The 14218-nt window shown below is 45.7% G+C and overlaps 1 protein-coding gene across 2 annotated transcripts in view; it reads right to left on the bottom strand.

Moving 5' to 3' along the window:
- LOC142075670 (protein ARK2N) overlaps positions 1-9673 on the bottom strand; it is a 49054-nt gene extending 39381 nt beyond the window's left edge. Inside the window, exon 1 of one of the 2 annotated variants that reach the window (XM_075137379.1) lies at positions 9492-9673. Coding sequence is in view for 1 of the 2 variants with exons in the window: in XM_075137377.1 (XP_074993478.1) it covers positions 6888-6911 (24 nt within the window). In the remaining variant the exon portion in view is untranslated. Of the gene's footprint in view, positions 1-6887; positions 7077-9491 lie in introns of those variants that run through there. The other variant, XM_075137377.1, reaches the window with a different exon arrangement.
- Between the last annotated feature and the right edge of the window lie 4545 nt (positions 9674-14218).

Genomic DNA, 14218 nt, shown 5'->3' with positions numbered 1-14218 from the left:
CTCAGCTCTCTGTGGATGTGTGTGCACGATGCTCGAGAGCAGATTTTTTCATAACACTAAGCCACCCCCACATGGATACTGTGTAATTTATATAGTGTTCCTTTGAAAATGCTGCCCTAAAGCTGACTCACTGGCATACAATTCTACCTAAGGCACATTTCTGGGAGTGGAGTTGGCTCTTTATCAGATGATTCATAAGCCAGGCCTGGTAGCAATCCTAAAGAAGCAATCCCTTCGCAACCGACATGGTAGGAGAATTGGTAAGAAAATTTCAGTGCGAAACAAAAGAAGAAAGGATTAAACTAATGCTGTGTTTCAACTGGTTTTGCATAAACAAATGAAGGTTAAAACCAGGCTGCTCCTACCGAGTGCTCAACAGGCTGCATATACAAATTATCCAAGACTGAATAAAAATTACAAGTATATGAGTTAAAACAAAGGTTTGCGGAGCATCCTTTGCAACCTGGAAAGGCAACATTTTTCATCGTAAATCAGAAGCAAGACTTTACGTTTAAATACAGGTTTTTGCATTGTAATGCTTGATGTACATATTCTGCCTCTTTCAGATGAAAGCTAACTACCAGCTATGGGTTAGCTCACAAGCCTGCACACAGGCTTCCAGAAACATTCACCAGCTGCACTGGAATCCCACAAAAAAAAAAAAAAAATCACATTCCTCATAAAAATAAATTCATTAGCATACAGATGAAGGCACACAGGGTTGGCTTGCACTTAGCCTTCTAAAAATCTGATTTCTTTCTCACAGTGAAACCATTTTTCTCAAGCGCGCAATGATTTAAAGTCTACAATGCCCTCTACTCTAAAAATTAGAGGGGGCATATTTTTATTACTGTCTGTTCCTAAAAATTTAAGTGACTCGCTCTTAGATTTTTCATTATTCTCTCAACAAAACTAGTGGCAGAAATCAATGCTAGGATAGCCACGCTTCGTTTCTTTTTCTTTCTGCCACATGTTAGCTTGCAGAAGATCACCCTACTGAGGACAGTCATACGGATGTACCATCTTTTTCCAAGATTTTGAGTTTAACAAATTTTCCCGCTTTACTTATCTATTTCTGTTACTCAAAGGAAATACATTCTGTGCTTCTTCCGCTGGTTCATGTAATTCTATATAAACAGACCTCTTTTTCTCAAGAAGTGTTGGTCTATTGCTCTACCATGGTCAATAAAGTAATGCTCACAGAAAAGCCACTGAGTGTAACAGTAACAAATTAATCTTGATTTTCAGAGCACAGATTTTCTTGCTATTAAGAACGCTTATCTGAAATATCCTGAAAGTAATCAAACATTGCGTTATGCGCTAATAGCTGCAATTGGCAGATCAGGACAACTGCGATGTAACTTTGCAGTAGTAAAGTACATCTCTGCAGTATTCCTTCGAGAAGGGCCTGTGCTGTCTCCCACAAAAATCAAAGCCGGTCCAGCACGGACAGGCACAAATGTACCTTGCTATTGCTGTTATTTGGAAATCTTGAAGCAGCAATGAGTGCCAGGGGACACAGGCTGCAGTTCCAGCAGCCCTTAAGTCCATCCCGCAGTCGACTGCCACTGTGAGGGGGCAGAACTGCCTACCTGCTGGGCCAGTTAGCACCCATCCAGTTCTTTTGTAATTCAACTTCCCAGAGGAAAGCTGTGCACCTTATGGTCGGGCTAGTTGGCTGAATGAGATCGGAGTCAGGGTCCAGAAGGAGAGCAAGGTGAGCACCTTACACAACAAGGCCCGGAGCAAGGGAGAGCATTGGACGATTCACCTGATCTTGCAAAACACCACTCCAAAATTGCACAACCCTTGACATCAGGAGGACAGATACTCTCAGCAGATAAGAGAGCTGTTTTGTCAAGTTCTGTGTAACGTTCCTTTCCACTAACAGTGCTGCCTACCTAACCGACGCTACAACGCCCGGGCTGTCTTGCGGGTACTTCCGTAGCTCACGCAGCGACTCGCCGGCATCTCATCATCTCTTACAGCTATCTGAAAGCTCAAGCTGAACTAGAAGTGGTATGGATTTATGACAGCCATTTAACAAAGATGAGTTAAGCGACATTAAGCGACTCTACAAGTAAGTATTTTATGATCAGTCCTTTTTACACATCTTTGCCACATACAGGAAAAAAACCAAACCGACCCTCGGGTATTTTAAGTTTCAAATACTTTAATTCAATACCAGTGCTGTGTCTTTGCCTTTAGCCAGTATCTTCCCACCACAGGGCAGTAACATACCCATTTTATGGTCTGGCCAACTGAAGAAGAAAGCTCAGGTGACATGCCCAGATTCTACAGAAAGGCTGGACAAACCCTGATCTCCAGTCATTTTCTCATCCGCAAGCTACTAAGATTATTCATTTGTTGCTTTAGTTAAGTTAGTAGTATAAAATCTAAATATTGCAACATGAATTTGCAGTAGGTATATTACTGAAAAATAAATGGTATCATAAAGGCCAAGTCCCATTGCATTCAAATTATGAAAATTTTAGTAACAAGTAATTAAGATAACAGCTGCTGTTGGGCTGCTCTTGACACCAAACCCTTGATCGTTTTTTGACCAGTAGTAAGAGCTGCCAACTGATTTCAGCGTCTGCCAGGTTGCTAACAATTGACACCGTAGTTTTTACGTGTCCAAAGTGCTCCTAAAGAAGAAAGCACCCATGACACTGGTCTGTCATGAGCTAATTAGGGCTCAGTAATCAACAGGTATAGCTCACCCATGCCACTGAACCATACTCAAGAGCACAGCTAACTCAATATAGCTAACCTTTAAGTCTGTATCTTTTCAAATCCTAACACTCTCCTCCTTAGTTGAGCTTTCCTAAGAAACTAATGCAATAAAAATATTAAATTCTTGTAGGACGCCGCAGCCATAGACAAACGTCTGTGGACACTGGCAGAATTAGAGGGACTGTGGCATGGTCTGTTATGGAAGGAGAACAAAGCCTGGTAAAGAAAAAGGACAGTGCAGGAGAGGGTTAATTTAGAATTTGACAAACAACAGAGGAAAAAAACAGTATGAAGTAAACACAGGTTGGTTCTACAAATGAAGAAAAGCTACTTTGGGTATTTCAAAAAACAGAACCGACTGGGTCAAAAGCCAGTTACATGTGTGTTATGAATAATGCCTCTAACACGGGTTTTACTATCAGATACTTCCTACAGTATTCACTCCCAGTTGGCAGAGGTGAGGAAATTTGACCTCTACTTTGAGAGGATAACAGACAGACCAGGAAACAGACATTTCTTTCCCACAACAATCAGAAGACTTTGCATATATTTGACTACAGAAATTAAATAATAGCATGTAAAAGGATACCAAGTTACCAGCTATAAAAAGAGCAAAAGAAAATTAAAAGGTAGTTTTCACCATTACCATGCAAGTACTGACAGGAGGGGAAAAAAAAACCAACCACAGAAAAAAAAACCCCAAAACTTACTTACCCTTAAATAAAAGCACCTCTTACCCCAAAACAATTTATTGCATTATTGTTCTTGATTTAGGAAAAAGAGGCTCAGCTGGCAGAGCTTTCTAAGAATAAAACTAATGGTGAGCAACAGGAGATGTAAATAATATAAACAACTTCCCCACCAAAAGGGGAGATAGAAGAAAAAAGAAAATCAAATCTGGAGTATTAATTCAACCACATTCTGTCCATTCAACACAGTCTTATTACTGCTGTAGCTTGATGAGTTCCACACAGACAAACGGTGAAATCCACTCCAGGTGTTAAAAAGTAGAAAAACCATTTTGATCTTGTAAAACAAAAAAGGGAAATCAAGTGTCTGTTATCAAACCACCTTTAAATTAAGGTGAAGTCTATAACTTCATAAGCCCTCAATAATTAGCTAACTCTGGCAAGATACTCACTGAATTTCCCTAGCTTAGTTTTATGGTATCCAACATTTTCTGTATTTTCTTTATTACGGTGAGCAGACCCAAAGCCTGTGAATTGCCTTTAAGATGACGTATTAATATCAGTAATTGGAATCATGGAAAATAAAACTTCACCTTAAAGGCTTTTTAAAAACAATACTCAAATAAATGGTTTTTTAATAATTCCTCATACATTCTGCGTAGTGCTGATCAAACGGTATTACCAGCTCTGGAGAAACCATAGCTATTGACAGCTCAAATTGTATTTATCAGTAATTCAGCTCTGCTACCCACAAGCCCATTCTTTCCCGCTACGACAACCTGATTTCCAAAAGACATCATATTAAACACGATGAGGCCTCAGGCTACCAGCATTTCATCCAACTTACTTCATTAGGAGACAGCCTCTAAATCCCCCCTTATCTCACATTGTATTTCCAACCACAGGCACATGGAATTATTAGACAGCTTCCTGACCTACTCTTTACCAACCTTTTTCCCTAAAATTTTTCTTTTGCCAGATCACTTAGAACTGTCTCCCTAGCAAGAGTTGGCATTCCCAGAGAGCAAGAACTGGGAGAGTGAGCTGAGGAGTCAGGAGATTACCAGTTGATGAGAAAGTCACAGCACAAGAGAGCAGTACTGTCTTACCCTTACCTGGCTATCATGTTAAGTTGCTTCTTTTTACTTCAGAAAGTTTGACAATACTATTGGAGCACACAGCGCCAACCTCAAACTGGTATCATGGAAATGTAATATTCCCAATGAAAAACAAATTACTGAAATGGTAATAACTGCATCATCACACAGACAACCGGTATTATAAAGTCTGGATTTTAGTTATTCCCAGCTCTGCTACTCTGAGTCACTTGGTCTCTAACCATTTTGGATGAATAGAAGTGAAATCTGCCTTCTCTAAAATAAGTCTTGAAAGGCTAATGACCAAACACTGTGAAAGACATTGCAGCAGAAACGAAGCAAGAAGAACACTTATCCAATCGTGGTCTGGCTCTTCCTTCCTGCTCGTTTCCAGGAAATTTTGAAACATCAAAGTAGAAGAGCATGGGGCAGGACGCTGCAGAAGTCTCACTATAAAGTCAAATCCATGATCCACGTATATTGAAACAAAAATGCTAACTTGAAAGACTCTTAAATACTTGCATTTAATTAAAAAGTGACCACCTGTTTTGCTTATGATTAAAAAGCTGTCAGACTGAGTCCTAACAGCTTTTAAGCTGTCTTCTTGGAGACCAAATATCACAAAGCGTGATATGGCTGAAGCCTGTACGCTATTCTGCTACTTAAATCAATTTCCGAGCATTCAAGAGACAGACTACATGGTCAAATCGATATAAAACCCTAAATACCTTCTTAAATAAAAAGGCTGGATCATTCCGAATCGAAAGCTGACTCATCACATGACCACGGGCATGTTATTTGACCTCCCCGTGCATTCAGTAATGCATCTGCAACGGTGTAACGGCAACACCTCAGCGAGTGAGCCGCATCTCATTTTCAGTCCTGAATGAGTAATCGACGTGTGCCCGACATGCAGAAAGTCAGTCTCATCCGTGGAGAAACTGCTATACTGTACAGGGTCCATTCACGCTGATCAGGGAACACTGAAGAGGGAACACTAACAAGTGGGAATGGGCAACCACAAAATTAAATTCTAACCCTTAGCAATAACAGAGTAAGTGACAAGGTATCAGTCACTCCAGTCTAGCTCAGGGATGTACTCTGTCAGGAGAAAGCAACTGCAGAGGCTAATATTTACACTATATGCATATTTTCATTTACAGTCTCTTTCATCCAGTTTTCTTTTCGCCCAGAATTGCGCACTTGTAGACGTTGCATTCTAGACCTCAAGTCGCAGACTCAGAACTGCATTATGCATTAAAAACCTGGAACAAAGATGCGACAGAAAGACCACACAAATCACCACAAAAATCACACTAAGTTTCCTGCAATAATATTTGCTGCCACAGATTCTGCTGTCGTAACAGTTCAGCTGCTCCTGAGTTACAGGGCTAAAGTTAAAGGCACGAGTGTCGTTTCTCTGCTGAACTTCGATTCACGTACTTGAAAAACCGAGACAAAAGTGGTTTCCTTGCCACGTAAGCCTCAGGTTCTCTCGGAGCTGTAACTGTGCAGTGACATGCACTGCCCCACGCAACTTTATCCCAGAACTCTTTCCCAGCACTACGCCTGTCCCCCTCTCCCAATGCAGCTTCATTTTTGGTTCCTCATTGCTACCGATAACGTTCAAGCCAGCAAAGATTTTCAAGTTTTGGTACTTCTTTTTCAGAATGCTTGTTCTGAGGTGCGAGTTATACGCTTGCAAATATGGTATTTAAATCTTTCCCTCTGATCTAGTACATGTGTTATTAAATCTGCTGCTCTGTTTCTGTCAATGTTTACAGTTTCCTAAGTCATTTAGTCAACTGCAGATAAAAACACAGAAGCTGAGATTGACCATAGACCCAATTTTGTCACAAAATACCATCAACACACTAACTTTGAAATGTTATAGAAAATTAAATACAGGTTGCTTGAAGCTATTTACTCATTTGAAAAGTTTCCAAAGCTTTCACATATCTAGTGGTGACATTTCGGTCAGAGGGTAACCAGACAGTCGGGAGTGCTCGGTCTGCAGCCGCTTTCACAGTGTGGTACGTAGAGACTCCCATCTCATTAACAGATGTTTAAGTGAGATGTTGATATACAGGTGGGTCACAGATGGCACATACATCCCTGGCGGAGCAGGGAGTTGATGTGAGAATATACAAGAGAGAGCAAAGAAAATGAACAAAATCAAGGCAAGGCAAAGCAGCCTGCATTTTAAAGGTAAATACACAGCAAGGAGATGAGGGGTCAGGACAACCAAGGCAATTATTTCTCGTTGCTCCGATCGAGTTACACCAACTTATCTCCCTAGCGCTTAGTGTTCAAAGCCCCTCATGATTCTCTATATTTACTCTTTGTTCATCCAATCTTATCTTACCTCATTAATCCCCACCTCCTCCATGCTGTCAGCCGCCAGCGTGATCTGCCCATTTGTCAACCGCACACAAACATCCTTCCTACCTCTCTTTTATCAGTTCGAGCAGCGCTTGGCTTGTGCGTGTTGTGACCGCTCCGTATCGACCATGCTCAACTGCCTTGTGGTTGGCTTCAGGTTCCTTCCCTCTTCCCCTCCCTCCGCAGTACCCAGTTTAATGTATCCACTCATTTCCCAACTTGTTTGTGCACTTTAATTTCTACTAAGCAGGCAGCCTTCATGTACTTATTGAGCGCAAGCATAGATGGCCAGGCTGTACTGCAATACACATCATACGCTTGAATGTGTAAGACCACAGTCCTTTCCTCTTCCTGATTTCTCAGGAATTTCTCATCGCACCTCTTCATGATGCCAACTAGCAATTAGGCTGAAGAGCAAACAGAAATAGTCGACACATTATAATTAAAAATTCAAGTGTTTAAAAATGAGTCAGAACTGTTATCCTCATACTTGAGCACAAATACCAGCTGCCCAAACTCACGTACTACCTTCCATCACTCCCGCCATCCCTCCTCCTAATCCCCTAGACAAAACACCAGTGTTACTGGTATACCAGAACCACAGAAAGCAGTATTTTATTAGCTGTTAGTAGCCACGTAACCACCCCCTTCTTTTGCCAGCACCAGACTCCTCTAGATCACTAGATGTGAGAAATACTCAGAAAATGATGCTTAAAAACGATCGCTGTTGGACAGCCGAGTTCTCCACACTTCATCTCACTGCTTTTGTATCGCACGTGCGTATGGGGCGGAATGTTTGGGTTTAGCAAACACATGACAAGCAACTTACTGTCCTCCTCAATGCTTGTTACAAATCTATTTACTCCGCAAAGGCAATGTTTCCCACCTCCAAGGCAACAGGGAAAGCTGCACTGTTGTGACTGCCTGACTCTCAGCTCTTGTATCACAGAAACAGCAACTACAGGTGTTAACTGGGGCAGGAGAACCACGAGATGAAGACCTCAAAGAGCACCGTACCCAGTTTCCACCTCAAGGTCAAACATTAAGTTTTTTAATAGACTTAAGCAACATAAGATACTTTAAGAGCAACATTTTAAATTTAACATTTGTTTGCTGTTCTAAGGGGAAAGCTATTACTGTTTGTACTTAAAATTTTAGCTTGAAAACTGGAAATAGGCTAGTATTTGCCTATAAGTGAAACTATTATTTGGTCTTGTGCGTGACAAGTACCAGAGAAGACTTAAATAAAATCTATTTTGGGGGGGGAGGGAGACAAAGGCGAATTAAGAGAAATTTTACATTTTTAAAGAGATGCTCAAAGATTCAAAGATTTACTACTCATTCATTTTTAAAAGCTAGAATTACTTGCCAGTGGAAACAACCAAAACCAAACAGGATTTACACTTATGTCATAACATCTCTACACACAAGTTTTTTCAGCCTTTGAAATGCTGTTAGGTACTTTGTGCTGGCTTAAAGTATGTAACTAGTTACAACCAATGCCTTGTTTAACTAAGTTATGGCAGTTATGGATTCATAAAGGTACCTACAAACTTTAATACAAGTAGCCTAGTTCCACTACTAACAAACTAAGACATAAATACAATTAGATGCTACTTAACGAAGATGGAAGCCCTCCCTATCAGCTACACAATGTAAAACTAAAAAAAACCTGGCAAGTCTTCCAAAAAGTGGCCTTTTAAGTAGTTGTCCAATAACCTCAATGCAAAGAAAGTTACCATACTGGAATTGGGGAAATACTTAAAATATTACAAGTCTGCTCAGACTGCCTTTTTCCTTTTTAAAAAGAACAAGTAGCACAGTTAAATTTTATATTCTCCTCGGATGGCTGTGTCGCTGAAAGCCACATCTGCAACCCATTAGACGTTAGGAGCTCAAGGGGAACTCGGGCTAGATAAGCATCGAACAACTTGAACTTTTTTTCCACATAAAATATATATTCCCACATCACCCAAGGTAAACAAAAAAAATAGAAAAGCATAAAACTGGAGCAGTTACACGCCTTGTTTTTCAAAGGGTTTTGCTCCAAACAGCTCCCACAACACACTACGCAAGTCCCAGGAAACACGAAGTGGCCAGAAGTTGCTTGCAGGAGCTGTGGCAAGGTTTTTATCCGCTGGCTCCGGGCAGGGTTAGGACAAAAAAGCGGCGGCCGGGCTGGACTCCCGCCTTCCAGGCAGGGTGTCGGGCCGTGATGGAGGTCACCCCTCACCGGGGCGGTCAGCACCGAAAGCCGCCCACCGGGCACCCACGTTTTCCTGAAACCCCTCGGCCGCGGCGGAGGATGCCCGCCTCCCCGGCCCTGGTGGGGACCAGCCCCCCCCCACCCGCTCCGGGCACCGCTCCGGGGCCCCGCCGGGCCGCCCGCTCCCGCCACCGCCGGCCCCGGGGGAAGGGGGCGAGGCGAGGCCGGTACCCGCGGCGCCCCGCCGCCTCCCGCCCCGCGCGCAGCGGGGCTAACGGCAACGGTTCCGCCGCCCGCCCGGCGCCGCTGCGGCGAGGCGGCCCGGCCCGGCCCCATCGGAGCGCGCAGCGGGCGAGCCCCGGCCGCGCCGGCCCCACTCACCTGGACGACGCAGGGCCCCTCCTGGCCTCCGCCCCGGGGGGCAGCAGCTGGGGCATGGGCGGCCGGGAGCAGCCGGGTCTCAGCCGCGCCGCCGCCGCCCCCCCGCCCCCGACGCCAGAGAAAATGTCACCGGAGGCCGCGGGGCTCCGCTGCGCGGCGTCACTTCCTCCCTCCGCCGCCGCCGGAGCAGCCGAGCGCCGCGCAAGAGCGGCCGCCTCCCGCCGCGCCCGCCAGCGCCACCCCGCGGCGCAGAGCGGCGCCGAGGCCGGCAGGCTCCGCCCCCTCCCGCTCCTCTGCCCCCGCCCCCGCGGCGCCCTGAGGGGAGCGGCGGGCGGGCGGGCGGGCTGTCACGCACGACCCGACACCCGCGGGCGTCCCCCCCGTGACACGCACGCACCCACCCCCGCGGGAGAGCCCCCCCCAGGCCCCCGAGGAGCCCCAGCGAGGCCCCGGCGGGGCGGGACGCACCCGGCCCGGGCCAGGCTGCGGCAGGCCGTGGCCATGGCCTGCGGGACGGAGGTGCGAGCGGGAGAGACGGCGTGAGGGGCACAGCGGCAGGCAGCCGCCGGCAGAGCCGGTTCACGCCGGCTGGAGCCGTGGGTCGCCCACCGCGGAGGAAAGCTGAGGCGGTAAACCAGCCAGGAGGGAGACCTGGCTGCGGGCTAACGGCACACCGCTCGCTTTGGTTTCCCAGCAGCGAAGCAGAAGTGCGCAGACCCAGCGCGGCGGTTGGAGCCAAGTCGCAGGAGGAAAAGAGCAGAGGAAGAAGCAGAAGGAAACCAGGAAACGAGAAGAAAGAAACGTCTTCCCCCGGCGCAGGGGCCGGGTGACGAGGAGGGACGAGCTCGGGAGAGACGCAGGCGAAGGCGGCAGGAGCCCAGCACCGCAAACGCCTCTCACCAGTCTCTCCGCCAAGGCTCGTTCTCCCGTCAGCGCTGGTCCTGGTGATCCTGCCCCTGCGCTCCCTGAGATCAGGGACCTGGGGGCTGGGTGGGGGAAGCCGGGTGTGCAATTAGGGCAACGTTATAATGCATACATTAAACATCGTTCTGATGTTTCTTAATCAGAGTATTTAGCTTTGCAGCCCCGGGGTATATATGCTGCACAACTGCACAATACATTGTAGGTCGTGCTCTGCAATTTGAAAACGTGTGGCAGCAATCGTTTTGGTGTAGTCTCTAAATCCTGATCAGGGCCTACAAACGCCTGGGAAATTCAAGCGTTAAACATGCATCGTACGGCAGAGGCACCCTTGGAGGATCCCGCTCCTCCACAGCCACTGCTTGTGGCGCAGAATCACTTATAGGGTTGATAGTATAGAAACGTGTGTAGGTACCTACCCCCACCACCCCCCAAATAACATACATGGACTTGGGAAACAAAGACAGACATCACATACTACCTCAGGAGAATTTATCATGTCGGGGAGAAGTAAGAACAAGAGAGAGATTCAGGTACAAGTAGAGCTACGTATTCAGAAATTCATGATTCTCCTTTAAAACAGCACTTTGCAAGATACTTCTCACTAAACATGTAAAAAACTTCCTTCGCAAGAGCACCAGCCCCATCGGTGCATCCAATATTGGATAAGAGGGAACAGGCGGGGTGCTAATGAAATCCGTACTTAAGAAAAGATAAAACCTGCCCTGCGCGGGGCTGCTGGGGGCTCTAATCCAGAGTCTGCTCCGATTTCCTACGCGGTTCTAGCCATGCCCTGCCACCAACTAACATCAACCTCCGCAACCCGGCCGGCTTCTTCTGGGAAAATAATCCAGAATCTGTATTTAAAGGGAAGGACGTGCTTTGGAGGCATGACTCCTGAAAGACGCCCGGAGAACGGCATGCTGTTGCACAGGCGTTAGGACACGGCGGCGAGGAACAGGCAATGCAGTTTTGGATGGTGTACAGAAAAGCATAATGACGCAGGCGAGGGCGGCGAGCATCTGCCTCGCATTTGCAAGAAGAGCGATAAATGGAAAGGAGCTCGAAGAGGCACGACTGAAGGAATCGACAGCCCGGAGGCATTACGAAAGAAAAAAAGAAATCCTATCATAGGTACAACGGAATTAGTAAACTAAGCAGGGAGACATTAGTGATCTGTAAATACTTGAATGAAGTAAGTGGCATGAAAGGAGAAGACTGGTGATACGTTAATGATTTTAATGGGGTGAAATTAAGGAAGGGCATGTTTAAGCTGAGGATTGGGGTGGAAAGCTTTTGAATGGAGAACCGTAGGCTGGAAAATTGTCTCCCTAAGGGAAGTGGTGAAAGCTTTATTGCCTGAGATTTTAAATGCCAGATTAGGAGAAATAGCAGGGGATTCATTCTGAATTTTCAGGGAGATGGGCTGAAAGATTAGGAAGGGAGGAGGAAAGGCAAGAGGTGGTGCTGGCTCCAGGAATTTAGGGAGTACAGCCCAGCGCCTCTTCTACGCTCCTTTGGCTCCGTTTTATCACTCTTTGACCGCCTCTGCCAAGAGTGAGATGATTTCAGCGTTAGTTACCTCCACGAGGAAGCGATAAAGACTCCTCCGCCACAAAGAAACGCAGTTGAGAAACAGGCGTCTCGGTGGGACATCTCTAGAAAGAATCACGAGGGAAGGGAGCGGCGGAGGCTCCTTCAGCTGCGGAGGGGCCCGGCGGCGCAGCCCCGCGCCCGAGCTTCCAGGGGACCGTTGCCACCACCGCAGCCACCTCTCTCCTCTGCGGCACTTGTGCTTCCCCAAAGACAATGGGAGGAAATTAGCTCAGCGCTGGAGCAGACGGCAGGAGCGATCCTGCGCCACGCTCCTGTGTCAAAGTAAAAGCTGGTTGTGAGAGCACTTTGGCTCGTAAGGGTTTCCAGGCCGGCTTCCGTCACCCGGCTCTTTGCAGGGGGAGCGGAGCTCCTCCGTCCGTCCCCGCTCCCATCTCGCAACCAGCCCCACGCCAAAAGTTCCCCTCCAGCTCCAGGCTGGGAGAATGACTTTTCAAGAGCTGATCCCCACGCAGCTGACATCGGCATCCATAGGCACGTTACTAAGCATCCTCTGCAGAAGGAATATATAGAAACTTCACCTTCCAAGTAACATTTAAACAACGCCCATTTTCCAAGCTGGGCTGCAGGCTGCCAAGCATCTGAAATCACAAATGCGCCGCTGAAACGCAGCCAAGCCGTCCCCTCGCTGTGCTCCTGCTCCTTCACAAAGTCACCCCGGCTCCTCCGCAGCCACCAGTGGCGGCCGAACAGGGACCACGGGAAAGGTGCTCAGGACACCGAGGGGTTCACCCACCCCTGAGCTACAGCCCACGTCTCCTGGGGGAAGGAAGAGAGAGAAAAATCTTCTGTTGCTGCTGGGTTTTACCAGCCAATAGTGCAGCACAGCTGCTTAATTAGCATTAAAGGCATCTTCTGCAAAGGGCTAGAGGAAGCATTTAGTAGATTAGGTTGTAGTTTTGGAGTTGTTGGTTGTTTTTTTTTTTTACCAGAGATTACATGGTTCAGGAAGGATGGTGTAATGCTGAATGACTTCAAGGCAGATGGAGGCAGCGCTGTATCCTCCCTACCCAGCGAAGAGAGAAGGAACTGCAAGTTTTACTTTAAACACACGCTTATTGGTAAAGCCTCTGCTTACTCGCTTGTGGGGTTTTCTTTGCAGAACAAATGTTTCTGAATTGGAGAAGCAGAAATCCTTCCAGCCTGGTACTGAAATTTTTTAATGAAGTGAGCGTATAAGAAAATGAAAAATGTTTCTAAAGCCTCTTGAAGTTACTAACAGCAACTGCGTACTCGGAAACAAACTGAAGGTTTTCTTGCAGCATGCAAGGCCGCACGGGCCAGCATTACTATTGTTTCACTGCTGACCCTGTAATTTAAAAATTCAAAGAATAGCTCAGAAATACAATATCTTTCCCAGGCCTGTAAGACCTATTCAGTACTAGATGTAATTAAAATCTTAAGTACACTTGAAATTTGACACATAGCATTTTTTGCTTGCAAGTACCCAAACCAGAATTGAATATCAAAAGAGTATTTGGAGCTCCAGAGTTTTACTGGAGACGGTACAAAATGCAACAAACTTACTTTTAAAATAAATCTTGAAACTATTTTAATATTTTTTTAAATTATATCTAATCACAAAGTCCCATATTAATATTCTATATCTACAAAAGGATTGATATGAATGAAAAAAATTTTGAATAGTTTCAGTCAGATTGAAAAGCAGCCATAATGAAACGTTGCAACAAATAGAATATTTCTATAGCACTAGATGAAATATAAAGCCAAAAGAGATTCCATCACATCTTTTGATTCAATGCATTTTGAGTAAATAGATACATATTTCAGCTCAGTAGTCTTAAATTTGCCTCGTGTATTTTGCATTTGTCTAGCATTTATTATTCTGGTTCTAGTACCTAAATGTTTCCTTTAAACTAAATCCCTATTCGCTAGCTAATTTGGGGGTGAATACTAATTTTTTTCCTAAAGCAGTTATTATTTTGCACATTGGCCTGATAAGACCAGTATGTCACTTTGTGGTAAAACATATATAAGTTTACACTTGAGGTTGACCACTGGTTTTCACGTCTAGCGCATAATTTCAATTCCTTTTTTTTTTTTCCCCAGATGGAATTTGGATCCTTACATTTTCCAGGAAGAGGAATTGAGCGCACGGTGATAAAGCGTGCGCATCTTTTGTACTTTGTCCGTAAAACCAAGGGATCTGCAGCTCAGCCTGGCTCCAGCTG

This window comes from Calonectris borealis, chromosome Z (genome assembly GCF_964195595.1).
Source record: "Calonectris borealis chromosome Z, bCalBor7.hap1.2, whole genome shotgun sequence".
Classification (NCBI taxonomy): domain Eukaryota; kingdom Metazoa; phylum Chordata; class Aves; order Procellariiformes; family Procellariidae; genus Calonectris; species Calonectris borealis.
This window is presented reverse-complemented; position numbering and strand designations above follow the sequence as displayed.